The sequence below is a fragment of the Thermothielavioides terrestris genome, chromosome 1 (genome assembly GCF_000226115.1).
Source record: "Thermothielavioides terrestris NRRL 8126 chromosome 1, complete sequence".
NCBI classification, from domain to species: Eukaryota; Fungi; Ascomycota; class Sordariomycetes; order Sordariales; family Chaetomiaceae; genus Thermothielavioides; species Thermothielavioides terrestris.
The window spans coordinates 8,246,728-8,273,341 of NC_016457.1; the positions used below are offsets into that span (position 1 = coordinate 8,246,728).

The window sequence follows — 26,614 nt, forward strand, 5'->3', positions numbered from 1 at the left end:
CGCCAAAGCAGGTGCGTCCTGCAACGGCCACGCCCTGACCTTGTCGATTCATTCGCTCCAGTCCACTTCACCTTCACAAGCATGGCCCGAGCATGGCCCTACCTAAGGGAGTGTAGCGCAGTGTGGCATGGCCCGCGCTAACCCGCGTTAAGGTGGTTATGCCCATTTTGGGCAGCTCCCATCCCAGAGAGCGCAGCTCGGCTCCTCTCTTTTCTCAACCTCTCAATCTGGGCCTCCTCTGGCTCCTGTCGCGGTAATTGAGCTGAACTTCCTCCCCTCCCGTCACCGCTGGGCGCCTTTGCGGAAAGGAGGTGTGCGTTGTCTGTTTGCTGCGATTGATCCCCGCGCCATACCGTCTTGTGCGTTTCGTTCCGAGTGGTTTTATTCCCCCCCGAGTCCAGCGATATCACTGGGGTCCCGGCCCAAGCTTCCAGCAGCGCGCCAGAAGCTTGTTGCGGTCTATTGCGGCCAAGGGAAGAGCGGGAAGTGGAGTGTCAAAGACGGGAGGACCAGTGAGTTGCAGCTTGCCCTTGACAGTTTCTCAGAAACTGCATATCATCAAAGTCGCAATGCTTGTTCCTTGACCTTTCGAATAGCCTTTTTGTCGCCTAGGGGCCCCGTGGCTACTAGTTCAAAGACACAAGAACGGCGTTGGGATTCTCCTTCGCAAGCCCCCTTGCTTTTTTTTCTTCCATATATGCAATTCCAAAGCTCTCCACCGCCACGTCGCTAACTTTTTGTCAATTGTACCCGAACACAGTCCCGTCGCTGTTTGAATATCTACCTTGCTTCTAATCCTGTCCGACGACGATTCGACTAGCCCACCATGTCCGACGCCGACAGTTTCGAGGTTGTCCAGCACGCGGATGCTCCTGCGGCTGCAGCTGCGGCTGCGCCCGCGTCCGAGCAGGAGCCGGCAGCTGCGCAGACCCCCACCTCACCGACTGCTACTCCCGGAAAGAAGGCGACCACGGCTACCGAATCTTCAAAGCGCACTGGCGCCCCTGCCGCCCCTGCCGCTGCATCTGCCCGCCGACCGGCAGCGACTGGTGCCGCCAGCACCAAGTCGGCCACAAGCTCGACCAAGAGCTCGACGACGACACGGACGAGCACCACTGCCGGCCTCAGCAAACCCCCGACACGGCCCACCGCAGGCACGACCGCTGCTAAGCGGCCGCCGACTGCTGCGTCGACTGTCTCGCACCGCTCCCAGCCGTCCGTGTCCGAAGACGAGAAGAAGCGGGCTTCCATCTCGGGGACAACTGGGGCAGCGCGCCGTGCTTCGACCGCGGCCAGCACTGCGGCCAGCTCGCCAACCAAGCCGAGAACCAGCAGTACAACCGCGGCTACGACTGCGGCTGCGAGGAAGCCCCCGACTGCTTCAGCTACCGCGCCCTCGAAGCCGTCCACGACTCCCTCGAAACCGGCCACCGCTTCCAAACCATCAGCCACGCCTGCTTCGTCCCCTGGTGCGACAGCCCGTGCTGCCCCTAAGCCCACGAGCACAGGAACCGTGGCCGAGGCGAAGAAGCGGCTGTCATCCGTCTCTGGAAGTACCATCAGCGGCGCGCCCCGTCACGCGCCTCGCGCCTCACTTGCATCAAACGCATCGTCCAGCGTTACCACTGCTGCCACTGACTCGGCCAAGGAGGTTGAAGAGTTGAAGGCCAAGCTTGCTTCAAGCGAGTCCGAGATTGCCGAGTTGAAGGCCCAAATCGAGTCATCCCAGGCCAAAATCACGGAGCTCACGGAGAAAGCCGGTGCTGTTGAAGGAGACCGGCCAGTGACCGAAGGCGCCCTCAGCAAGGAGGCCCTCGAGGGGCTGAAGGCGGAGCACGCGGCTGAGCTTGACGCTTTCAACAAGCAGATTGCCGAGATCCAGGAGAAGCTGGCTGCTGCCGAAAGCGACCTCGTTGCCCAGAAGACCGAACTTGCCGATGCGATCAGCAGCAAGGAGGCCGCTGAGGCCGAACTCGCTGGGCTCAAGACGTCGCTGGAGAATCTCCAGGCGGAACATGAGGCCAAGCTGAGCGAAACCGAAGCGAACCTCAGCAGAGCTACCGAAGATCACGCCTCTAAGCTCGAAGCCCTTCAAAACAGCCTGAAGGAAGAGCACCAGGCGGCTATCCAGGCATTGGAGGCCAAGCACGCTGAGGAACTGCAAGGCGGCAACGCGACACTCGTTGCCAACCACCAGAAGGCCATCGAGGAGCTCAACAGCGCCCACGAGGCTGCGATCGCCGAGCTGCAAAGCAAGATCGACGATCTGACAGCGGCCCAGGCAACGCTCGAAGCTGCTCACGCGGAGAAGCTTGCTGCCGCGACCGCCGCCGATTCGGCGAAGCTCGAGGCACTGGAGACGGAAATTAGCGAGCTCAAGGCCAAGCTCGACGCCGCGGAAAAGAGCGCAGAGGTCGCCAAATCGGAACTGGAGGCGAAGACGGCTGCCGTGGCTGCGCTGGAGGCTAGGGTTGCCGAGGTGGAAGCCGAACTCTCAGCTGCCAAGGAGGAGGCTGCCAAGGCCACCAGCTCACATGGCGATCTCCAGCAGCTCATCGACCGTCTCAACGAGGAGAGCAAGGCGAAAGACGCCACCATTGCCAAGATCAAAGAAGAACACGCCGCTGCGGCCGATCACCACCAGAAGCAGCTCCAGCAGGTCAGCCAGGACTATGAGAACGAGATTGAAAGTCTGCGGGGGGATGCCTTCTTCAAGCGGCGCTTCGAGGAGCTGGAGGTGAAGCATAACGAGCTCACCAAGGCCCATGAGGAGGCTGTCGAGAGCCATGCTAGGGCGCTGGAGGCCGCCAAGGCCGAGCACGACGCTGCCGTCAAGGCGTTGGAGATCAAGGAGGCGGAGCACCAGCAGGCCCTTGATGCTCTGAGGGCGAGCCATGCTGAGGAGCTGGAAGGGGCCAAGAGCTTGGCGAGGCAGGCGCAGGAAGCCAGTGCTGAGGAAATCCAAACCCTGAAGGACAGTCACGCTAGCCAGATTGACGCCCTGAAGGCCGAGAGCGAAACCAACCTTGCCAAGGAACTTGAGGCCCTGAAGGCGACGCATGCGGAGATCCTTGACACCCTGAAGAAGGACGCCGAAGCAGAGAAGGCGCAGCTGCTTGCCCGACATGCCGACGAGCTCGCCGCTGCCAAAGCAGCCGGCGATGACAGCCAGGCCACGATGATTAAACAGATTAGGGAGGAACTCGAGGCGAAACATGCCGAGGACTTGGCGAAATTGACCGCCCAGCTTGAGGCGACTAGCGGCCTGCAAAGTGAGCTCGAGGCGAAGCATTCCGAGGTGGCGAAACTACAGGCTGAGCTCGGGGCCGCCAGCAGTCTCAGCCAGGAGCTGGGCGCCAAGCATGCGGAAGAAGTCGAGAAGCTGACGGCGCAACTTGAGGCGGCTGCCGGCTTGAAAGAAGAGCTCCAGGCCAAGCATGCTGAGGAAGTAGCCCAACTGGTCGCTCGGCTCGAGGCTGTCAGCGGCTCCAAGGAAGAATTCGAGGCCAGGCACGCGGCGGAGATCGCGAAGCTGACGGCTGAGCTCGAAACCGCCAAGAACCTCCAGCAGGACCTCGAGGCCGCGCAAGCCAAGCTTGCCGAGGCAGAGGCTAGCCATTCGTCTGCCCTCGAGTCTTTGAAGAAGAGTCTCGAGGATGCGCACGCAGCCGAGGTGGAGAAGCTTATCGCGCTGAACAACCAGGCTCAGGAGGCCCTGAGAGCGGAGGGGGCGACGAGCACTCAGGCCCAGCTCGACGCCTTGCGACAGGAGCATGCGCGCCTGGTTGAGGAGCTGACTGCCAAGTACGAGGCGGATGCCTCGTCCAGGTCTGCCGAGTTGGCCAAGGTGGAAGCGGCCAAGCTCGAGGTCGACGCAGCTCTTGAGACCCTCAAAGCCGAGCATGCCAAGGCACAGGAGGAGCTCGACACGCTCAGCCAGCAGCTCGCGCTAGAGAAGATGGAGAAATTCACCGCCCAGGCTGAGCTCGACGCCGCGAAGAATGCCAAGCCCGACACCACCGAGCTGGACGCCCTCCGGGAGCAACTTGCCGTCCTCACCGCGGCCCACGAGAAGGAGATTGCTGAGCTCAAGACGAGCCACGAGGAGGCGCTTGGCATTGCCGGCGAGGCGTCCAGCAAGGCAGCCTCGGAGCTTGCCAGAGTCAGGGAGGAGCTGGCCATGACACAGAAGGAGTTGGAAGCCCACAAGCTCGAGGCCGAGGCTAAGCAGAAGACTTCTGAGGCCGATTACAAGGACATGCACGACAGCATGACGCAGCTTGTCGAGGAGGCGCAGAGCGCGGCGGCCGAGGCGCAGAAGAAGCTCACGGACGCGGAGCAGCGTTTTGCCGAGGCAGACCAGAAGATCGCGGAGCTCACGGCGCAGCTGAAGGTCAGGAATGCGGAGCTGGCCGAGGCTAGGGTATGTCCTTCTGCAGTTCAGCCTTGCCAAGCACTCGAGGAAGGCACCTAGACCGCTCGAGTTTGCTAACAACCAGCCCCGCTCACAGGCTCGGGCCGAGGCACCCAAAGGCCTCGCGGCCAGCCGGTTCGCCAACCTCCCCGACGACGAGACCAACAACAACAGCAACAACAGCGAAGGCGCTAGTGGCCAGGAGGAAGGTGAGGCCGAGCAAGACCATTCTTCGGCGGCATTAGCTTCGGTGCGAACAACCCTAGCTTATCACGCAGCATTCTTATAATAACCCTCCCTTTCTCTCTCTCTGCGCGTGTGTGTTTTCCCCAGTCTGGCTGACACTTGCGGGGCGGGGGGTGTGGCGTGTGATGAACAGCTCGCTAGAGTCGAAAAGTCGATCAGCCAGCTCAAGGACTTTGACGAAGAGCTCGCAAGCCAGCACCACCAGATGCTCAAGTCCATCACCGACTTCAAGAGGCCGTCTTGAAAAGCCCGACACATCGGATGACGAGATGCTTCCATGCCGTGCCGCCGTGAGAGGGGAGGGGGTGTGAGAAGCCGAATTCGCTGACGACGGCTGGCGGTTTGACACAGCAACTATGAGCCTTGGGAGCTGGGAACGAGCGACGCGGTGCTGCACAGGAGACTGGGGTTGGATGGGGCTAAGTGCTGAGTGCTTGGGGGGACAGGGAGGGGTGGTATCCATCTCATTTTCATCTCTTCGACCTGGATCATCTTTTGGAACCCCTACTTTTTTGCAACTTACCACTTACAAGCGGGCCCGGCGGAGGGTGCCCGGTTACCTTTTTAATGATGGATTCGAGATTCTTTTTTCTTTTCTTTTCTTTCCCCCCCTGAACATGTTCAACCGCCTTACGCAGTATGTCCACCTGATTCCTGATACCCATTTGGCTACCCACCTGCTTATTTGTGTGCCCCTCATCTCTAAGTTGGTACGTGTCGGTCTGGGGCGTGTACGGATACATCAGGAACGAACAGACAGGTACATTCCACCCACTGTTTACCTTGTACCCAGGAGGAAGGAGATAGGCCTGGTCGGCGGTGCAGATTGAGTTGACAGGGTTTCTTGTGTCCGTGGAGTGCGTGCGATTCTGTTTTGCTGCAGTACTTAGCCTTCGCAACCTGGAACCTTCACAATTGTGATTGCGTTCACCCTGGGAAGCTGAGAAGGGTCGATATGACGTCCGTGCGCCTACGTGGCCTGAGCGTCCCGCGCCAAAATTCCACTCACGGACCTTTCCCAAGCCTCAACCCATCGCTTCCATTTTCGCGTCCCCGCCAAAATCCTTCCCGCACGCGCCAGCAGCCGCGGTGAAAACTCCGTTCCATCCGCCTTCGCTCGGAGCCGTCAGTTCTTCCGTCCGCAGCGAACAAGTAAGCCCAGGTCCCCAGACCGGGGATAGCTTCCCGACCTAACAACCAAGAGGTATGTTCTCGGCCTTTGTCCAGGTTTCATTTGGCAACATTGTGCAATGGCATCTGCAACACTGTCGATGGCCGGAGACGGTACTTGCACGGTTGTCGACGCTGTCGCGATGATGAGTGCGGAGGTGCAGCCAATTTTTCATGTTTGGACATTTTGTCTGGTCGATGTCGTGCAGTCGACATGCACGTTGATAGCAACACAACACAACAATTGATCGCGTTTTCTAACGACCAACCAGATTGCCATCGCGCTACTATTTCGTGCGCATGCTAATGCTTCTGTACAGAGCGCCCAGGCGAGCTCTCAAGGTTCAAACTGTAAAGACCGTGTGAGAGACTGGGCAAGTGCACCCTCGCAACTCAACGGGGACGCCGTTGCTGTGGTCCTGATCTGGCTCTCAGTGTGAACCTCAGCACGGCTGGCTAGCTCGCTATGGACATCAAAAAGCCACCCCCGGAGGAGGAGGAGGATTCCGTGATGCAGCACAGCTATCCCTCCCCCATGGTCGACACCGGCGAGGCGCAGTATTATGAGCAGCTCGCTCAGCATCGGGGCGACATCGACCCCCAGTTGGAGCACCAGCCCAACATGTCCGCGCACCAGGAACCGCCCGAGCACCATGAACTGCACCAACTCCAGCGGCTTCAGGAGCCGCCAGCGCCGCCGCAGCAGCAGGATTCGCGTCCGCCAGTCAGCGCAGATGAGCTCCAGCTTGCCGCCCAGTTGACCCAAGGCCTCGAGCCTATGATGGCCGCCGCCGCCGTCCAGGATCAGGCGCAGGAGCAGCAGCCCATGTCGCAGCAGGAGGCGCAGATGCAGCAACAGCCCGACGCCGAACAGAACCTGCAAGAGCAGCTCGAGGCGTCGTTGCAGAACCACGACCATGATTTGCAAAACCAGAGGCTCCAGGATGTCCTGCCGCACCAGGGCCAGCCACAACCTGATCACTATCCCCACGACTCGCCGGCTCCCCCACATCTATCACACCACATGCCCATGGAACCCCTTCCCATGCAGCAGCAGTATCAACAGCATGGTGCCACTCCGCCACGCAAACGTTCCAAGGTGTCGCGTGCGTGCGACGAGTGCCGGCGAAAGAAGATCAAGTGCAATGCGCCAGCCGACTCCAGTGTGCAGGCCTGCGCCAACTGTCAGCGCTCTCACGCAGCGTGCTTGTTCAGCCGCATACCGCAGAAGCGTGGTCCCAGTAAAGGGTAGGTTTGTCCAGCTCATTTTTACTCTTTTCACAGGAAGGGCTCGCTGACATTTGTCAGTTACATCAAGGAGCTGGCCGACCGGATCAATACGATCGAAGGAAAGCTCAATACCACTGTCGATGGCCTGGACAGGAGGGCGTCGGCCGAAGCCTTTGCAACTCCCGGACTGGGCGACGAAAGCCGGAAGAGACCCTTTGCCAGCATCTCTGGCGACGGCTTTGCCGCCCCCTCTCCCAACAGGATGCCGGCCTATGCCAGCGAGCACCGCCAGATTCTGCCCTACGTGCAGCCCGATTTCCGCCCAGCCCCAACTGCTGGTACTCCAAATGACCTCGTCCCAAAGCCCCTCGCGCCGGCTCAGATCCCTGGTGCGACCAACGGCCTCGCTTTACAAGACCACTCTGAGATGATGGAGGGAATGTCGCAGAGCGAGCTGCCTCAGGGGCCGGGGCCTCAAGCAGACCACATACCAGAGATCGATGACACTGCATTCAACTGGTAAGATGCTTGCCTTTCCTTTTAGGGGTACACTTTTGGCCAACTGACCGGCTCTTAGTTATTTGGAAGTCGTGCACCCCACTTTCCCGCTTCTGGCGAGCACCAAGGCCAGAGTGCAATCGCTCTTCTGGCAGATACCACCGGCCATCCAGAGCGCGTTTCACAATGCCTTCCTTGCTATGGTCAACCCGTTCCTCCCCGCTTCGGACAGTCAGGCGAATGGCGACCCTGCCACGGCGTGTCGCTTGCTCAGTGAATGGGAAGCGGGACACAAGGCCGCCGGCTCGACCATCACCGACCTGGTGCGCCTGCAGACGCTCATCATGGCGGCCATCGCAGTGGATTGCCACGGCATTGCGTATTCCCAGGGGCAGCTTGGTGGTCTCTCGAAAGCCGAGATTCTCGGCCGAGCTGTCGGCCTCGCGTATTCGATGAAGCTCTTCGCCCGCCAAGTGGACTTGGAACCCAACCCGGAGTTGGATCCCAACTCGGACGACAATGTGGCGCTGCGAGCGTGGTGGGTACTCATCATGCTGGATCGGTGGAATGCCGCCGGCATGGGCATGCCTGCCTTGATCAGCAATGACAGTGTTGCGGTTGACCCTGGCTTGAGGCTCGTCGCCGGCGAAGTTGTCTTCTCGCTCATCCGTAAGTTCCACGGCCGCGCACATGGTTTACTATGCCAGTCTGACATCAAGCACAGATATATCGCACGTTCTCGGGCACATCGTACCTGTTGCCATCAATCCCGTGCTGGATCCCTTCGCGCCAGCGGGCTCAACACTGATCTCGATGAGCAAGATGTCCACCGGCATGCTGCCCTGGATCTTGCCCAGCCCACTCACCGAGCCCATGCTGCTCCTCGCCTATTGGCACGCACGGCTCATCTCCGAACTCCTTGCTCCGCGGCAGAACCCCGCCAATGTCCTCCAGGCGACCAGGAACCTAGTGCAGCTCCTCGGCGCCAACTACAAACTCGTCAGCCCCCTGACCCACCACTTCATCGCGCTCGCCGCGCTCGGCTTGCTGCAGCTGCGACAGATGGACGAAAGCCGGGATGAGGCCGACCGCCTGATAAACGACGTGCTGGAGTTCAGCATGGCGCCCTCGCCCTGGAACGACGCCGTCCGCGCCAAGCTCGCCGAACATCTGCCCCGCCCGGGCACGGCCGCGAGCGCGGCGGCCGACGGCCAGAACCTGCACCAGCTCGCGGATATGGCCGCCGCCAAGGAGGGCTCCGTGCCTGCTGCCGACGCAGATGGGGCGCACGGCGGGCCGAAGGAGGAGCCGCTTGCGTCTGGGGATGATGGCCCGGCGCCGGATGTAGATTTAGGCCAAGCGGAGCGGGACCGCGTCGCCGGCGGCGCGAGCGGTGGCAACCTGCAGCCGCCGGCGAATGTGGATGTGCGAGCGCTGCTGAGAGCTGGGTATCTCACTTGGTTTGAAGAGCCAGTTGAGGATGGGCTGGCTGAGTGAGTGAGGGAGGGAGGCGGGGTGGTGCGATTTAATTCGATGCCGGCCTTATGGAGGGATCTTACCGCCAGCTGTAGACCTGGTTGCAACGCTGTCTGCAAGCTAATGCTAGTTGAGGGTTGGTGACTGTGTGTTTTTTTCCTGTCTGGATATCTCTGTGCTGTTTACGGTGAGGGGGCGGGCGTTACGATAGGATGGGCTGGGAAGGGAGTTGTGGAAAAGTTGGTGTTTTGTCCTCCTGTACCTGCATTCTCAGTAAGAACAGCGACTTGCAGTTGGTCCTGTTCATGAAGATCTCCCAGGAAGCATTTCCCTAGCAGCTCTGCCTACCTAATGTGTATGTAGTGTACTTAAGATTTGTGAATGTGCTCACCCTGCTGGAGTCGCATGGACTTCGATCCAGAGCACCGCCCTGCACAGGTGAATGACCCCTTAATCACCCCCACATTGCAAGTCGTTGTTATGCAGTAGCGTATTACGACTGGCGTGCAGTACGGAGTAACTACCGTTACCTGAGTTTGAGTGCGGGTGGGTTCAGGGTGCTGTCTTCAGCGTTCTTCCGACATAACTACATCCTGAGATGCAGATTTGGCCTTGGGTGAATGTCAGGCAAGCTATTTACATGCTGCCGTCTCTCATGCATCCATTCTCGTCTTAGGTGAGTCCGGATGCCAAACGTCACATTATCTGTATGAACAGCTCGCACGTGCTAGTCGGGTTCAGCGCTTGTGCATAGCAACTGTGTCACGTAAAGGAACGAACTCCGTGACCGGAGTTGCGAAGTTCATCCCACTTTCCATCGCGAATGTTTAGTGTCGTTCATAAACTAAGTTAGTGGGAAGTGATCGGCAGGAGCTGCATGGGCCGGTTTATTTTCGGACTCGGTGACGTCTTTGGATCTGATGAGACGCAATGTCTCACATGCCATCTTCAGACTTTTACCTCCTTGGTTAGTGTGCACCAGTTGTCCATTTCCATATTGTAATGTAATACGCGAATCAAATCATAGGCGGAGGCAACTCCGCGCTAACTAACGCAGCACGCCTTAAATAAACCGCTACGCAGTAATTCTTCAATGCGGTGGCGGTCAAGCGGCCAAGCATTGATACCGGTGCCAGTTCTGCCACACCGACTCTCATCGGCGCTCCACATCCCTCACGTGCCCCATATGCAAGTCAAGCGGACTCCAAGATGACTCGCCGCCTCTGGAGGTCGACTGCAGTGTAATCAGTAGTGTAGCGCAGTGAGATGTTGGTATCCGTGGGGGTTCCATGCTTGGCCACCTCGCTTCCCCAAACCGGCGATTTCATCCAGGTAGTCTAGCAACCTCATCCAGCCCATTGGGCGGGGGCCAATGATACTGCACATCCTCTAGTTATTCGAGGAAGAGTACGGGATGCGAGGAAAGCTTAAACTAAACCTTACTACGATAACTTTCCGGCCGCTCGGCAAGTCAAGACTCACCGACCAACGCCGACCCCGAAAACCCAAACTGACGACTGCCGCGGAGCCGATGACATGCCGAGCACGCATAGTACATAAGGTACATACATCAGTTAAGGTTAAAAAACGAGAAATAAAGCAAAACCGAGTTATATCCGGGCCGGCCACCGAAGCCTCCGAGAGATGACACAACAACCAAGGTTCGCCTTTCTCTCCACTCCACCACCCTGGCGTCTCAATCTCCGACTCCACTGCGGTTGAAAGGAGGTGTGGTGATCCACAGGAGAAATGCAGCAGTACGTCCGGATCCGGACGGACGGACGGTGGCGGTGTGGATGAGGTGATGAGGAGGGCCAGAGGTACAGACAGCATGGGGCTTCCATCAAGTTGACTTTCCTCCTGGCCGGCTGAGCAAGAAAAGCTGACTGCTGGAACTACTGCGTACCGCGTACTGCGAGCGTGGTGGATGAAGGTCACCATCTCAAACATGAGAAAACGGCGCATGGGAGAAGAGAAGAGGCCAGCCAGCAGGGCTTAAGCTGACACGATCTTGCTCAAAGCATCTTGTCTATTGAAATGTATCTATTTGTCGGGTTTGCGTATATACTCTCTGTCTGCCTGTCTGCCTGTCCGTTCGTTTCGTCCACCTCCCCTTTCCCACGACCACCATTCCAAGTAGGCGGTGATCGTCTGCCTGCTCTTCTCTCGCGCTCTGTCCACTGTCCACGCCCCAAGCAACCTAAGCTCACCTAGAACTAGGCTAGGCGCCTAGAACTAGGCAAGGTATTTTAAGCTCCGCTAAGCGGCTCCGTAGTTGAGAAACGGTGAGTGCGTCGCGAACAAAAACGTGCATGCATCGGGTGTATGACGAGGCAGCAGTCCCAGCCAGACACACCAGACGTCAAGAAGCAAAAACGTATAGATACCTGGCAAGGCAGGTTTGAACTTCAAATAGCCACACAGGTTTAGCAGCAGCGAACCGTCCCTTGAGTGAGAAAGCCTCCACCGCCATGCCGTTGACGCGGAAACGAAACGTGGGAATAAACGAATCGAATCATAAGCAGCACTCCCACCGTCCGACCGACCATGAAACTTTTTTTTTCTTGCTCTTTTATGATCCCGTGAAACCGCGCTCAAACCAGGCGAAAATGCGAGAAGGGGAACGTAATGTAGTTAGATAGGTAGGCGGGGTAAGATTGTGGATAAGTTGAAGGATAAGTTGAAGGATGAATCAGGGAAGACAGGGAAATTGATCATCATGTTCGTTTGACTGTCATGCCCAGGATAAGAAAAAAGATGCAGCAAAGGGAAACGATACCGAAATGACGAGAAGAACTGCCTCCTGCGCCACCTAGAAGAAGAACTGACTCCCTGTCGCCGCCCCGTTTGTGCTCCATTCTCCATTCTGTGTAAAGCCGAGAAAATGCGAGCGAAATCAGAAAACGCCGCCGGACAAGGTAAAAAGGGGGACATATGCACGTGGCAGGCACGGAAACGCGTCTCTTCGCAGCTGATCCTAGCCACGGCGCCAGATTCCTCCCAGCTGTTCTGGTTTACCCCAGCGAGGCAAGCCATCTCCCCCCCAGCAACCGTCACCGCCGTGTTATTGGCCGTCCCAGAAAGACGGCAGAGTGCTCTCGGTCGGCGACTCGGTGAGGGTGGGCATGCCGTAGTCGTTCATCCAGAAGGCCGGGTCGTCCTCGAGCGAGGTGAGGCCGCTGAAGGCGGGGGCGCTGGTGGTGAGCAGGGTCGGATCGTCGCCCGCCATGGACGCCGGGTTCGACAGGAACCTGCCGGCCTCCTTCTTCATGAAGTTGAAATCCTCGAAATCCAGGCTCGCCAGATCCGCGCTGCCGAGCATGCTCGCCTGCGTGTGGCCGACTCCGAACCCGCCGACGGGGCCGCTGTTCTGGAAGGTGTCGAAGTCGTCCAGGGGGTTCGACAGGAAATCCTCCACCTCCGACACTTCGCCGGACGTCGACGTGGTGGTCATGGTCGGGATAGGTTCCGACCCGTTGAAATCGAAGCCACCGTAGCTCTGCGGTTGGCTGTAGCTCGAAGGGGCAAAGTCGGCCGCCTTGCTCGCCATATCCAGGCCCTCGTAGTTGCTCCAGTCGACCGATGTCGCGCTCAGGCCGGCGCTGAACATGGGCTGCTCGTAATCGGACAGGGCGCCAAAGAAGTCGGCGCTGTTGGGGATGTACGGAGGGTACTTGATACCCGAGAGGTCCAGAGGCGGCAGCTGCCCGTTGAGCTGCGCAAACGAGGACGAAGGTTCCAACAGCGGCGAAGCAGCCTCCGACTTGACTCTGCGCTGCGCTTGGGCAAGCTCGCCCGCTCCACTTCCCGCTGCAGAATCGCCGCTTGCGGCCGCGCCAAGGAGGTCGTCCATCGAGCGATTTCTCAGGCTGCTCGGGTTGGAAGCGGAGCTGACGCGGCTCAGCTGGTACGGCCCGCATTTCTGCGAGGCCTTGGCGTGCTTGTACGTTGGCTTGTGGTGGCCGTTGCCGTCAAACGGCAGCAGGGCGTCCGAACTCGTCGTGTGGGCACGGCGCCGGGCGCGCGAACCGGCCTTGGAACCCTTAGACTGGGCAGCAGCACTCTCGCCCTCGCCCTCATCCGAGTCCGACTCGGGCACCGTGTCGAGCTTGGGCTCCCTCTTGTGTGCGCAGGTGCAGCGGCCGCCATGATTGCAGCAGCAGCTTTCTGCAGGCAGAGGTCAGGCATCACGGGAGCAAGGGCTTGATCAATCAATCAGACTCGACGATGCTCACCCTTGTGACCGTCGATCACCGGCCTCAAGTGCACGCACTTGTGTGTCTTCTCGCCGCAATCGCACTTGACGTGCGCGGCGCGCGATTTGCGCATCGCCCGGCAGTGCTGGCATTGCGATACCGGCCGTCCCTTCTTGTTGATGTGCTGAAGGGGGCGGTCTGCGTCCCTCTGTTAGCCAACTGACTGGCGCATCCATATTACCCCGCGATGCGCGAGCGAGAATTTGGAGACGGTACGGGGGCAGACCGCCTGGAGCTGGGGGGCCATTGATGAGGGGAAGCAACCAGGGGCACCGGCTCGAGGCCCCCGCATCACAGTGAGCCCCGCTGCCATGCGCTGCCGCTGCTGGCGGAAGGCAGAGCTTCCGGTGCCCCTCGGTTGCAACCGGCCGAAGCAAAGCGCAACTGCACCCGTCGAAAATCGGAAAGGCGCCGAGCAGGAGATGCAGCCATAGGAGGGCGAAAATCACTCACCGTGGTGCTGGCAATTGCTAACGCGATGGCCTCTCACACAGGCCTCGCAGGCCCACTTCTCACCGTCAATGAGCATGGCGGACCACGGCGTGCGGATGCAGCCTGTCTGTCGAGACGGCTGCTGAGACCGAGGGTCGAGAGACGGCTCTGCGATGTCGGACAATCAAGAACGGTCCCAGTCGTCGTCGAACGCGCGGTGCCGTGGTGGGCGAGGAGATGGGCGGCGGATGCGCTAACCAGCCTGTCGCTGTGGGTGCTGCGGCGCCGGACTGCGCAGGGGAAAAAAGCAAAGCGCCCGCCCGGAGATGGCCGCACACAACACGGGAGCTTGTCGACACGAGGAGGGTCGGTCGCAGAATGCACCGCCTATAGGGTCATTGCTGGGGGTATCGGCCTGCCAAAAACATCGGTGCGAAGGTCCCGCAGACTCGGAGTCGAAGCCAGAAAACCAAACTTTGCTGGAGGAACTCCCCCAGGCCAAAATGGCGAGGGAGGAAATGAAAAGAAAAATAATGTGGGCTGGAGTGGAGATGGAGGGGTTGTTGGCGTGCAGAATCGTCTCCCGTCGTTTCGTTGACGGCTGCCCGGTGGAGCAGGGTTGCCCTGACCGTGTAAGTCGACGAGCTTCTTTGATGCGGGATGTGGGACAGGACAGGAGCTCCTCGGGCGAGGGATGGCTGGCGGCCGGGCGGCTGGCTGGGGACGCTGTCGCAGAGGCACACGCAGGCGCAGGCGCAGGCGCAAATGCAGGGCTAGAAAGAGGTGGGGTTTCCAGGGCACGCCGCAAGACAGGATGGCCTTGCTCCAGAGGGGCTCGCCTCGCGAACGGCTGGGACGCTGGGGACGCCGGCTCAAAACGCCACTCTCAACGGGCCTGGCGAGCCGGAGTCAGCAAAGACAGCACCTCCAGCTCAGCTGACGGCACCGACAGCTAACTCGGCAGCGCGACCTGGCCAGCAGAAGCAGAGCGCCCGCGAGACCGAAAGACAGCGGGCGGACTCGTTCCGGAGATCGTTGCAGGCTAAGGCCAGGTAATTATGTCGCAGATAGGTAGCCAGGGTAGCAGTAGTGTAGTAGATCAGTGAGTTGGAGCTACAAGCCCCAGCATGACGTGCATGCGAAAATGTACCCACAGCGAAAGCTCTGAGGAGATGTGCGAAGTGCACGGCGGGTATTTAGGTAGGTAGTGTAAGGACAGATCAGAATCAATGTCTGTTCACGAATAACCTCCGTACTGTGTAACAGAGCGAAGGCCAAAGGGGAAGACCAAAAAGCCTGCATTGCGAGAGCAGCCGGAGCATCGCCGCGAGGGAGGTGGGCTCCATTTATTTCCCAACGTCGGCCCGGCGTGGGACTGGGCTGGTGCACACTTCGTCCACATTAAGGGTCGCCGTGGGATTTCCCACTTGTGGATGCTTCGCGAAACTGGGGCGCTGGGGTGAAGGACGAGCGAGCGAGTCTTGTGCCTGCTCTGCTGCCCTGCCCCCGGCCTGCTTGGCTGGCGCAACAGCAAGTGACGAAACGGGGACTCCGGCCCAGATCGGGATGCCACAGCGCACCTTGGCGGAGGCATTGGCAGAGGTACGGAATAGGTACAATAGTTACAGGGGCTGCAGCCGCACTCCGTAGAAGGCCAACCGACACCGCCGACAAGCCGATGAGGCCGAGTTCCGGGTACATCAACGGCTAGGTCCCTCGTCCTCGCAAAATGAGTTGGCCAAAGCGTCGCATTAGGCGAGTAACGGGTTCACGGCTTTCCCTGATAGGATCGTTCCAGCGAGAACGGGGAAAAGGAGCTAACAAGGGCCTCCAAGTTTCGCCGAAACCGCAAGATCGGCGCAGGCGAGGCACACAACTGCGACCTGCCAGGAGTGGAGTGTCCACTGCGCAGCGCCGCGGGCAAGGCGTGGGGCGTGGTGGGGACAGTCAAGCTCCTGCGTGGGCCACTTACAGGAAATGGAAACGTGAACACTCAACATTCGATTGGAGGAAACGGCCGTAAAGTGGGCCGCGCCAATGCTTCAAGGGAATACACGGATACACGGCCTGTAGTGTACTGTACACTACGCTTTGCACACACTCCAACCTGCTGACATAGAGGGCGGGGCCTTAATCAGAATCTCAGACTCAGAGAGACAAAACAACAAATTGAAATGCAAAAACAATACCATTCTCAAGTGTATCTCGCCGAGGTCTCCTATATGCTCTATTTCCTTCCCCGTTCAAAACAGTCCCTGAGTTATTGAGCTGGTAGCTTTGAAGTGATACACCACAACCCTTGTCTTCTGTACTGAGGTGTCTCGCTACGAAACAAACCCGGGTTGTAAATGTAAGGTACGTACAGAATGCATACAGAGTAGAGGTCCCGTACGGAGTTGGCTCGTTCCTCCCTTGTCGGTCTACACTTTTGCCTGCTGCCACACGGAAGGGGCGCAAGAATCCGAGTCTTGCCATCCAACGTCGCTGCCCATCTTACATCTCATCCAAGTTTCCTGAAGAATTTGGGCAGCATCGGAAAACCCCGGCATCTGTGATATTGCCAAAGGCGCTGTCCTCTCCCCGCAACTTCCATCCCAGGACTCGCAGGCTTGCTCCCCTCGGCTCTGACCGTCCCACGGACCGGCGAGTTGCCGAGTTCTTGCCGCAAGCTTGGCGATTACACACTCGCTACCTCCTTTGATACGGAATAACCACGCCCAGCCCACTTGTGAAAGGTTCGGTCATCGCGGGCAATCCTGTGATAAACGGATCCCGTGGACAGGTGGGGTGCCTAAGACATGTCGTTCCCAGCACAACGTCTCCGCGGGTAAACCCTCCCCCGACCTCCCTCCCCGTCCCCTCCCCCACCCAATCGAAGGGTACAGGGCAGGATCGGGCCGGCCGCACATCAGGTACCGACTTTGCAATTTTCCGCGTGTTTATTTTTTTGCGTTCTCTTGTTACTACCTCTTACTTGAGTAACGAAGTAAGCGTGCAGGTTATCATGCTCGAGATGAGTGGTTCATCAACCGCGCACTTTGGGATGGTTGTGTCACTTCCTGCCTCGGTACCGTGGTCCCTGTACTTCCTACCTTGCTGCGATGACAACAATAGGCCGCCACACCACACGAACATCCACTCAGGCCACGAAACCAAGCCGGAGGCGGTCCGTTTTTTGACCTGTCAGGCAAGCAAACCTGCGTCTGTCGTGGCTTGTGAGACCTCGTTCAGCAACCCCGGGCTCGGAGGGCAGAGCGCCTGGAATGAGGGGCTCGGTGATGCAAGTCCCGCTCTGTTGGGAGAGTTGGCGACGGCCGCCTGCAGGTTGCTGGTCATTGGAGCGCAGGATTGACATCCCGCACTCGCCAACTGGAGCCGACTTGAGCCTATTCTGTTGCTGTGCAGCATGGGTGATGCTCCGCAGCCTCACCAGGCCAACAAGGCCACCTTATAGGCCATCTTGGCGACACCCGGCTTCTCTAAGAGACTCTGCAGCTTTGGCTCTTTGGGCTCCCCTGTTGCAGTCGTTTAATCAGAGGCAAAATGTTCAAGACGCTAACGTTATTGCCAGCCGCCGTGGAGCCGAGCCGGTCACGCTGCGGTGCCAGTCCCCTTGATGCGAACAACTGCGGGACGACTGCAGACTGAGTGATAGTTGAAACCAACGTCCGACAGGATTCGCCATGTCAATGGAACCCCGTGGCCGGCTTTCGGCCGGATTGCTGCCCACCTCTCAGCGCGGAGAGCCCAGCGCAGCGAAGATCGTCGTCAAGTCTAAGATGGCGCGACTTTGCCAAGTGCTTGGGATTCCCAGGCGCAGACTTGGCAACAGGCACCGTGTAGTAAGTCGCGGAGATGGTTGTGTTGCTGACCAGCCAATCCAGCTGCAATTGGACCCCAGCGGATCGAGAAATTGCCTTGGCATCGGCGTCCGCCGATCGGATCATTCCTCCGCCCAGCCATCATCACCCCCGCGACAACTTGGTGCTCCGGCAGCGTTGCGGTGGGGTCAGGGCCCGGTCTTCGAATCGGCCCTGGGAGCGCCACAAGTTCCATGGTGTGAGCGCCGCCGCCCCAATTCTGTAAAAATTTTTCACCCACCCACAAAAGTTTCTCGCTGGCTTCCCCAGCAGCCGTCTGCAGAGAGACAGTTCGGGCATTCGCCATGAATGCCATCCATGACTTTCCAACGACGAGACGGGCACTGATGACAATGCCCCAACTGGCCTAACCCCCCCTTCCCCCACCCCCGAAACCCCCCAACCCCGGGGTCCCGGATTTCGACCTTGGCCGTGCTCGACAAGACGTCGCCCCGGATTGGACCGACTAATGGTCAGCTGCAGCCTCAACAACTGTGAAGCCATTGGGCCCTCTAGCCGGTCGGCGGTCGTTTGGTGCGGCATGGCCACTCAGTCGCGGCGTACCCAGCACGGAGAGCTCTGCTGCGTAACGGCATCGGCATAACTAGCGTCAGCAACAATCCATCAACGAGTCGGACCTGCAATCGGGACCGTGAGCCATTGGACGGCGACTCTCTATCGACGCGCTCGGGATCTGAGTTTTGGGGAAAACCAGACAGCGCGGCGCAAGTACGGCCGGCTGAGCAGTCATGCGCTGTCACGATCTGCTCCGCGCTCAGAGAGACGACCCGAAGCTTGTGCGTGCGTACCGGGTGGATCAATCGTCGCGTCTTTCATTCCCTCTCTGTTTGCGGGAAAGTTCAGAGAAGTTGCGGTGTCTGACCGCCAGACAACATCGACTCCGGGAATTGCACCTGACCACGGCGTCACTGTTCCACGAAACGCGACCATGAGACATCACACCCGAGGTCAGCCTCCTTGTTGCGCCTGCAAGTGCAGGTCCGTGCAGAAAAATGGGAAGCTGCCCAGAATCTTCGTGTACCCAGTTAACTGCTTGTTGAGGCAGCACGCGACGCACCCGCCACACCACCTTCAAGGCCGTTGGTAACCCTGGAGTTCCCGCCATGCACCGTCAGTGGCCATGGTCAATTGTCCCTGCTCAACAACAGTCTTGGCTCCCCTGCTCGGATGTACAGAGTATCATGAGGGGGCGCCCGCCGCCAATATCAACTCGCCAGTTGAGCGCCTCGCTGGGTCTGGCGCAAAGGCGACACCCCATGGTCCGCTGCATTTGAGGCACTCCACTTTGAGAAACCCCGCCAGCAACCGGCTGTCCGACATACACACTCAGCAGGCAACTGACGGAGTAACTGCAAGGTCGGTTGTCTCAGCTGGAGAACCAATGGCCCGGCTCGCCGGGCTCGGACAGGTCCAAGTGAACGTGGGTGATTGCCCAATTTGCGCCATGATGACGGCTGAGCGGAACGTCTTTTTGGGGGGTGGGCAATGGAGAGAACGATCGGCATGCTGCTTTCCAGCAGCATCCTTCCGTCGGCCTTCTAGAAGCACGTTCCCAAGAGCGTGCTTGGTGGCTTGTGGCGAGAGCCGCGAGCGGCCATTTAGCTGGAAGATTTCGGCGCTTCCAAAGCAACCTCAAAGCTCCCAAAGCATCAGGGCGTCCCCAAGATGTCGAGATATCTTGGGCTTTTCCTTGGCAGCCCTCTGCCACATCACTAAATTAGGGAGCTGGTGCGGGTGGCGCCAGCCACGCCATGCACCTCCCGGATGCGGCGTCGGTCTGACAGATTTTCAAGCCCGCCAGCTCGGGATGCTTCTGACCACTGGACTTCGTGTCGCGGTCTCGGTCTCTTTCCAGTGCTGACTCGGAGTAGCCGTGGAAAGCTCATTTGCTTACACTTGACCTCCTTCCCAACGGCCACTAAACTCTCGAATTTCCAGATTGGGAAGTTCAGCGGTATTGGTTGCTCATCATTCGCCTTCCAGATCCAGCGAGCTTCAAGGTTATTTCCTTGCCTGGGCTTTCTTTGGAAACGCCATTCACGACCCCCACGCCGAGACCTCCTCGAAGACCCAGGTGGCGGCCACTCCATGCCTCTGTCGACGCCATGGCAGAGCACGCGCAGCACGGATATGGTGGGCAGCTTGCCGGTGAAGTCCGCCGGTCCGGGCTTCAACCTCGCCGTCTCTTGGGGTGTTACAGTTTTTCCCACCCCAGCAGTGGACGCACACGGTGGCTTGCCAGTTCATATGCAATCGAAAGCCAAGAGCTCGCCGCCCGTCGGCGAGATGTCATTTTGGGCTGCTCCGGCGTACGCGACCGGCGCCGAGCCCAGATGCTTCTGCACGAAGCCGACTTGGCGGTGGACTTGGCAGACGCGCGAGCCTGACTGCTTGCATGCCCGCAAGCGTACCTTGCGCAAGGTGGATAGTTGACGCCACCGATCGTGGGCTTCAACTGCACTAGTTAGGCGGGGGAGTTTGACGACCTGCATTGAGTGACACGCGTGCCTCGTCAGCCGCAATGGTTGGAGGCATCGTTTGGCGTGTCATCCGGGACGGTGAACGAGCAGAAGAGAGGCCTGAGACTTCTTTGAACTGCCATGGCGGGTACTCGCGACCTTCGCGTCTACCCACATCCGCCGTCACTGTCACCGTTGACGCGGATGGTGCGCCATTGGCAGAGATGAAATTTTTTTTCCTGACCCATTGCTGGGCGCCCGTGTTGAGACGTCGTCTTGATCCTCAAGGATACCCGGGAATCAGTAGAGGTTACATATGTATGAACGAAGCGATTGCAGCAGCCGTGGGTGTGACAAAGCTCCCCATCTCCCGCCCTCTTCCGCTCCCCCCTTCCTCGAGAGCATGCGGGGGCGGAAGGGCCAAACGTTATGAATGGTCGTAACCTCGGTTACTCCAGCCCAGCTTGCATATGCGCCCGCCATGTGTGGCGCTCGTGGTGCTTGTCTAGCTGGGCTCTCTCTCAGATGGTATTGGCGCATCGCGATCGAGCCTGGCCTGACTGAGCCAATGCCGATGAGACGACATCGGAGTCGTCCGTAGGTGTTATCCAGCGCGGCTTACATCGGAGGTCGCCGCCTGTGCGAACACCAGAGCAAACTATTGCTGCGACGACTCGACGACAAGTCGAATCGAATCGGATCAGGTAGGTTCGCCAGGTTTTTGGTGGCGCTGATGACGACGGGGAGCGCGGCTTGTGCTGCCGGCCGGTCGGAACGCAACGCAGCAGGGAGGATGGGAGGATGGAGGATGCTGTTGTCGTTGGAGTGTAGTTAGTTCTCCCCGTCGTAGTCGTTGTCGTACGGCGCGCCATGCCACGAAGAGCGATTCGGCGGTGAGTTGCACCAACGACTCCGCCGTCAAATGACGCGCCCCCTGCAGACGCGCTGCGCTGTTGGTCTGTCCTGGGAAGCACGGCAGAAGGAAGCACTGGCAGGTCTGTTTCTCTTCGCACTCAGCTGTGGATGGTCTGCATGTCCGGATGCGAGCTTCTGTGATGTGGATTTGGGATTGGGGGACTATCTTTTCTCCTGACCTCCTCCCAGCCCTGTCGGTAGTGGGCTTGCTTGCACTGCAGGACCGCTCGGCTGGTTTTCGGATTGTCACTTGTATTACCCATGAGATAACACGATATCAAGACTTTGCCTTGAACAAGCACCCGGTATCTGACATCTCTAGCTTTGCTGTTGGCGTTTCTTGGCCGGGTCTCGGCGATAGAGGAACTGCAGGACAGCCAAGACGATCTGCAGATCCCAAGCAAGCACAGATTGCGCATCTGACTTTCTCGGTTGTATCGTGCCTTGCTTGGCAGAAAGATGACCTCGATGATGGCAACACCGCGTGTGCAGTCTGCAGCGGTAAGATTCGGGCTGAGTGATCGCCGCGCCCTCTCCGTCGCCCGTCCCGTGCCGGCCCAGTGGGTTATGGCTAAAGAGGTCCCGCCAAGACTAATTTCGGAGACTGCCGCTTACAAGTATTTACAATCGCCACGGCGTGAGCGGGGCCACGACGGAGCCGCGACGACTTCGAGCAACATCAACAACGAACAATCGCAAAGACTTGTTGCAACAACTTTATAAAACCTCAACCAAATCGAAAAAAAAAAAACCAAGTTAACCCTCACCCTAACCTTGACCCTCACCCTAACTATAACCCTTACCCTAACTAGCGGGGGGCTGGCGCCGCCCCCCGCACCCCCGGCGAACTAACCCGTGGCTAACCCGTGGTGATAGTGCAAACCCCTTGGCGATAGCGAAAACGCCTTGGCGATCGGGGTTGCGTAAAAACGTTGTAAAAACATTGCCGACAATTGGCCGAAGTTAGTCTTGGCGGGACCTCTTTAGCCATCAGCGGCCCAGTGAGGGCTTGGAGGAAAAGGAGGTGCGGATCGCCCCACTTTGTCCCGTCCGCTCCCGAAGCTCTGGGGTTCTTGGTTCTCCATCTCTCCGGGGGGTAAGGTGGAGACGCCATGCTTGCTGCAAAGCCAACCACTCATTGTTCTCGAACTTCTGCGGGCATCGGATGACATGACGTGCTGGTACAGTACAACTCTGGGTTGTGCCTTTTCATGAACCTTTTGCTTACGGATACGCGACAACATAGGCAAGGTACAGTACTGTGCTTTTAGAAAGCAAAGGAATTGCTCACCGCCGTGAACTGTTGTGCACCCAATACAACGTTGTCCGGCAGTTGCAGGATCGCGGGGCCAATTGAGTCGGCGGGGAACGCAACAGAGCTGATTCCATTCGCTCGCTCGGGTAAGCAAGGCGAGTCGGGGTGCAGGTGTCGAAGCTTTGCCGTCTTACCTGCGATCGGGCCGAGTCGGGTGAGACATAGGTTGTTGCCGGCGACGTGCAGACGGAGAGCGAGGGATGCGAAGCCTGCGAAGCCTTTGAGTCCGAGTGCTGCGTCGACACTCGCAATTCGTGCAATGGGTGCCCCTGAGGCCCCCGAGGCCCCCGAGGCCCCCAAACCCGGCGCCGACCCGGAGAGGTACGGTGGTTATTGCCCCAGGGTGGCACAGCTCGTGAGGAGGACGAGTATGATGAGCATCAGGCTGACCGCAGCAGGCCGGTCCACATCGTCTTCGTCGGCGCCGGCGCCGTCGGCTGTTTCTACGCCTCACGCCTGCACCATGTAAGTCCGACGCCGGCCAGACCGGTCATCGCGGCATGAGATCAGCGCACTCACTGACTGACGCCACGCGTCCAGCCGTCTCACAACATCCATGTCTCACTCATTGCCCGCTCCAACTACAAGGCGCTCGCTGAGCACGGCGTCCAGCTGCAGACCCGCACCTTCGGCAACTACACCTTCCGCCCGCACGCCGTGTTCCCCTCGGTCGCCGCCGCCGCGACCGACCCGGGGCCGTCGGGCGCCGGCCCGCACGGCTGGGACTTCATCATCGTGACCACCAAAGCACTGCCCGACCGCTCCGACGACAGCGCGCTGATCGCGCCGCTGGTCGGCCCGCGCTCGTGCATCGTGCTGATCCAGAACGGCGTTGGCGTCGAGGAGCCCTACCGCGCCCGCTTCCCGACCACCCCCATCGTCAGCGCCGTCACCGTCATCTCGGCCGAGCAGACCGCCCCGGGGACGGTGCGCCAGAACCGCTGGACCCGCATCCACCTCGGGCCCTACTCCAACTCGGCTTCCTTCTCCTCCTCGCCCGCCGAGCCCGTCCTCCCGCGCGGCGACGACACCACCGGCGCGCTGTCCCCGACCGCGTCCGCCGTACCCTCCTCCCCCTCCTTCACCTCCTCCCCGCGCAACAACAGCAACGACCCCACTACCGCCGCGCCGCTCGACATCCCCGCCCTCCAAGCAGCCGGCGCTGCGCGCGCGGCCCAGCTCGCCGACTGGTGGACGCGGCTGGGGGGGCTGCGCGACGCGCTGGTGGCGGACGAGCTGGGCCTGCAGACGCTGCGGTGGCACAAGCTGTGCATCAACGCGGCGTTCAACCCGGCGGCGGTGCTCTCGGGCGGGCGCGGCAACGCCGACATGGCGCGCGACGCCGAGCTGCGCGCCCACCTGGCCGGCGTCATGCGCGAGATCTGGGAGGAGGCCGCGCCCGCCGTGCTCGGCCGGCCCTTCCCGCCCTCCATGGCCGGGCCCGAGCGCATCCTGGCCAGCACCGAGCGCAACGTCGGCAGCAAGCCCAGCATGCTGCTCGACTGGGAGGCCGGCCGGCCCCTGGAGATCGAGGTCATCTTGGGCAATCCCATACGCATCGCCAGGGCCAGGGGCGTCGAGCTGAGGCGGCTGCAGACTGTTTATGCGCTGGTGAAGAGTATGCAGGAGATGAGGGACAGGAGGAAGAAAGAGGAGAGGGCAGGGGAGGAGGGGACGGTGAAGAGCAAGTTGTAAGGGGGGTGTTTGGCGGGAGTCGGGGGGATGTAGATACCGGTTGATGTTGAGGCAGCATGTAAAGTAAATCTCGCTGTACCTTTGTCTGATGAGGCGGCGGGCGCTCCATGCTCAGCAGCTGCAATCTTGGTGTGCGATTGGCAAAGTAGCAATGTGGTGTCTCGGCTGCAAATCATCACCTGAACATACGGATCACCTGAGCAGCCGCAAGCTCAGGAAGGGCGAGACAGAACGCCTGCCGCGCCTTTATCCACCCCCCTTTGTCACCACCGGTGCAGGGATAGCTGGGAAGCTCCAGGCCGCCGCGTCTTCCCGCCCTCCTTTAGCTCATTCTGGATGATGTGACGTGCCATCCATGGGGTATTACTGGCGGTTGTCGACCTAGACCGTGGCCTCAGGGACTTCCTCGTTGACGCAGAACGGGAGAAAGGTCAAATACTCCAGGGCCTCGGCAACGTCGGGGTGCGGAGCAGGCTGGCCACGGGCGGGCAAAACCTGCGTGGCTGTCGTAGGCTGTCCAGGCTTGGCTAAAGGCCCGGGCGTAACCTTTCCTTTCCACCTACCTGAAGGCTTTCATCATCCTCGGGGCAGTTTGGACAATCATGGTCTGCTTGTTCGGGGCCCCCTCTGACGAGATGGGCATAGTGCTCGAATTCCGACTCGGCTGGGAAGATGCGCCTACGGAGCTGCTGGTGCCATTCACAGACCTCGTCAATGTTGGACGGGCCCTCGGAGCGAGGCCGATCCAGGGAGCGAGGCAGATCCCGCACGCCGTTCTTGGTGGCCTGCTTGACAAAAGCCACCCCAGGCGTCGTGGTTGAGGTCATCGAGGAGTCGTTCGCTTGCGGACACAGGAGAATAGGCTTTGATGACCACCACTCGGTCGCTTCTATCCTTTTTCTCTTGTCCTGTGCTCAGAACCTGTTGAAGAGGGCCAGAAAATAAGCAATGTGCCTAGGTCAGGAAGGGTCCGTACTTATTGTGGCTCCATGGGCGATAAGAAAGGAATTCAATAACGAGGATTTGCTAGAATCGTGCTCATAGTGTCCAATGGCACATTTGTAAGTAAACATTAGTGTGATTGCGATTCTGCATATAGTTTGAGTTTGGTAAGGAGAAAACAATATGCAGCTTTGCCATCTGTCCCCTTACCCGACATAGCCCTAGTCACTGCCAAGGTATGTATTGAGGGTTTACTGACCCAAGTAGAGGAACTCGTCCACTGGCACCCGTGCAAAGCCTGAGGGCCTCTCCCAAGCCGGGTCTGAGACCGACAACCCTTCGACCCGGACCGTATTCCAGCAGCCAGGGCGAGGTTAGGGACCAGGGGTTTTCCGTGGATAAAGGAGATGAGCCGATCCAAAACCTGCTGAAGGAGTATATAGTCATCATGTACATTGACGCCCCTGCTCGATGAGTAGTCTTTGTCATGCACCTCTCCTCTGTTAATGCGGAGTCTCCTCGAGCAGCGGGTCACATGGCCGCGATTGAGACAACCCCAGAGATAGTAGAGGATATTCTCATTGCTGTTGCTGGGAGGACCACTCACCGGGGGTTCCTGGCACAGCTTATCGCTGAAGAACGACGAAATGGAGCCGAGCATTTGCACTTCCACATAGTTTGCAAGGCCAGAGAATGTCAGTGTTTAATACCATGTGTTGACTCTGCGCCCGGCCTTGACTTAACCAATGTTCCACCAGGGGAGAGGTGATTCAGAGGATGGTGTCCCAGGGCGGCCCTCGACGCGGCAGATGTGCTCCCTTCACCGCCCTGCGCCTCCCTCCACGCACCCAGAGCAACGCCAACAAGGTGCAGGCTGTGTAAATCGTATCAATGGGATGTGGAACGAGAAAGCTGGGAATATTGTCACGAACACCGCTTCAAGAGTCCCCGCGCACTCCATCCGGTCTCCTCCTTTGATCGTTCAGACTCGGCTGCCCAGCATTTTCGCCTTTTCCGACCACTCAGAGTGCTATGGTTGCGCTGCACGACTGGGGGCTACCGTGTACTTAAGCCATGCATGTCGAATTCTGAAAGATGGAAGCTCGGGCCTAGGTAAACTTGGGGACAGCTTTGTGCGTGCCATTGAAGTCTAACAAGCCCCTGAAGAGTCATGCACTTGATCCTGCCCAAGGGATGCACAGCGGGGCCGCCGCAATATAATCCGTATAACATAAAAAAAAAAAAAAAAACCTTGATCATCTTGTTGGGAATTGTCATTACCTAGGACTTTTGAGAAGCTTACTGACTGTGTGCTCCAGTGAATGTCAACAACACGGGAACAAAGTGGAATTCACTTTTACACAAGAGTTCCTGATGTGTCCCACCCAGCTCCCTGAGTGGCTCCCTTGCGGGGTGTTTCACTTCGTCTCCTTAACTACTATAACGTTACTAAACCCCTGCAGTCGACTAGGTATGTACGTGTATCCACACACAAACTTAGGAGACGTTGACGGCATCCCAACAATGGGTCATGAACGGGCTGGGCCATGATCAATCAGGTCCATTCATTGTCCTTCACGTTAAGCTGCGAGAAAGCACATAGGACAACACCGGAACCAGATGATGTGCACGAGCGTGTACATGCACAACAAGACAGGCAGTTAACATTCACAAAGGCCAGCTGC

General features: G+C 59.0%; 7 protein-coding genes across 7 annotated transcripts; 5 read left to right on the forward strand and 2 right to left on the reverse strand.

Moving 5' to 3' along the window:
• Positions 1-208: 208 nt before the first annotated feature.
• THITE_2110392 (uncharacterized protein) lies at positions 209-4,909 on the forward strand. Its single transcript, XM_003650625.1, has 4 exons — positions 209-512; positions 761-4,423; positions 4,512-4,623; positions 4,794-4,909. Exons 2-4 carry the CDS (start codon positions 827-829, stop codon positions 4,799-4,801), a joined length of 3,717 nt encoding a protein of 1,238 aa, XP_003650673.1. The 5' UTR covers positions 209-512; positions 761-826; the 3' UTR covers positions 4,802-4,909.
• Positions 4,910-4,937: 28 nt separating this feature from the next.
• On the forward strand, positions 4,938-5,580 carry THITE_127653 (uncharacterized protein). Its single transcript, XM_003650626.1, has one exon. The coding sequence runs from the start codon at positions 5,017-5,019 to the stop codon at positions 5,488-5,490; it is 474 nt and encodes a 157-aa protein (XP_003650674.1). The 5' UTR covers positions 4,938-5,016; the 3' UTR covers positions 5,491-5,580.
• Positions 5,581-6,365: 785 nt separating this feature from the next.
• THITE_2037048 (uncharacterized protein) lies at positions 6,366-9,055 on the forward strand (the record flags this gene model as incomplete). Its single annotated transcript, XM_003650627.1, has 4 exons — positions 6,366-7,078; positions 7,139-7,579; positions 7,638-8,227; positions 8,283-9,055. The coding sequence occupies 4 exons, from the start codon at positions 6,366-6,368 to the stop codon at positions 9,053-9,055; spliced, it is 2,517 nt and encodes an 838-aa protein (XP_003650675.1).
• Positions 9,056-11,797: 2,742 nt separating this feature from the next.
• THITE_2110400 (uncharacterized protein) lies at positions 11,798-14,577 on the reverse strand. The gene is made up of 3 exons (XM_003650628.1): positions 13,744-14,577; positions 13,270-13,428; positions 11,798-13,201 (listed from the first exon to the last, which is right to left on the reverse strand). Exons 2-3 carry the CDS (start codon positions 13,361-13,363, stop codon positions 12,099-12,101), a joined length of 1,197 nt encoding a protein of 398 aa, XP_003650676.1. The 5' UTR covers positions 13,364-13,428; positions 13,744-14,577; the 3' UTR covers positions 11,798-12,098.
• A 5,114-nt stretch (positions 14,578-19,691) lies between these two features.
• On the forward strand, positions 19,692-20,036 carry THITE_2085839 (uncharacterized protein; the record flags this gene model as incomplete). The annotated part of the gene is made up of 1 exon (XM_003650629.1): positions 19,692-20,036. The coding sequence occupies one exon, from the start codon at positions 19,692-19,694 to the stop codon at positions 20,034-20,036; it is 345 nt and encodes a 114-aa protein (XP_003650677.1).
• Positions 20,037-22,080: 2,044 nt separating this feature from the next.
• THITE_2110402 (uncharacterized protein) lies at positions 22,081-24,188 on the forward strand. The gene is made up of 3 exons (XM_003650630.1): positions 22,081-22,613; positions 22,691-22,757; positions 22,833-24,188. The coding sequence occupies exons 1-3, from the start codon at positions 22,552-22,554 to the stop codon at positions 23,985-23,987; spliced, it is 1,284 nt and encodes a 427-aa protein (XP_003650678.1). The 5' UTR covers positions 22,081-22,551; the 3' UTR covers positions 23,988-24,188.
• Positions 24,189-24,368: 180 nt separating this feature from the next.
• THITE_2085841 (uncharacterized protein) lies at positions 24,369-24,814 on the reverse strand (the record flags this gene model as incomplete). Its single annotated transcript, XM_003650631.1, has 2 exons — positions 24,369-24,482; positions 24,551-24,814. 2 exons carry the CDS (start codon positions 24,812-24,814, stop codon positions 24,369-24,371), a joined length of 378 nt encoding a protein of 125 aa, XP_003650679.1.
• Positions 24,815-26,614: the final 1,800 nt, after the last annotated feature.

Bases quoted from the DNA above. Each gene is read 5' to 3' on its own strand.
- THITE_2110392 (XM_003650625.1), top strand. From the start codon at position 827: ATGTCCGACGCCGACAGTTTCGAGGTTGTCCAGCACGCGGATGCTCCT. The intron at 4,424-4,511 runs GTATGTCCTTCT...CCCCGCTCACAG, and splicing joins CGGAGCTGGCCGAGGCTAGG to GCTCGGGCCGAGGCACCCAA.
- THITE_127653 (XM_003650626.1), top strand. From the start codon at position 5,017: ATGAGCCTTGGGAGCTGGGAACGAGCGACGCGGTGCTGCACAGGAGAC.
- THITE_2110400 (XM_003650628.1), bottom strand. From the start codon at position 13,363: ATGCGCAAATCGCGCGCCGCGCACGTCAAGTGCGATTGCGGCGAGAAG. The intron at 13,202-13,269 runs GTGAGCATCGTC...CTCTGCCTGCAG, and splicing joins GGTGATCGACGGTCACAAGG to AAAGCTGCTGCTGCAATCAT.
- THITE_2110402 (XM_003650630.1), top strand. From the start codon at position 22,552: ATGGGTGCCCCTGAGGCCCCCGAGGCCCCCGAGGCCCCCAAACCCGGC. The intron at 22,614-22,690 runs GTACGGTGGTTA...TGACCGCAGCAG, and splicing joins CCCGGCGCCGACCCGGAGAG to GCCGGTCCACATCGTCTTCG. The intron at 22,758-22,832 runs GTAAGTCCGACG...CCACGCGTCCAG, and splicing joins ACGCCTCACGCCTGCACCAT to CCGTCTCACAACATCCATGT.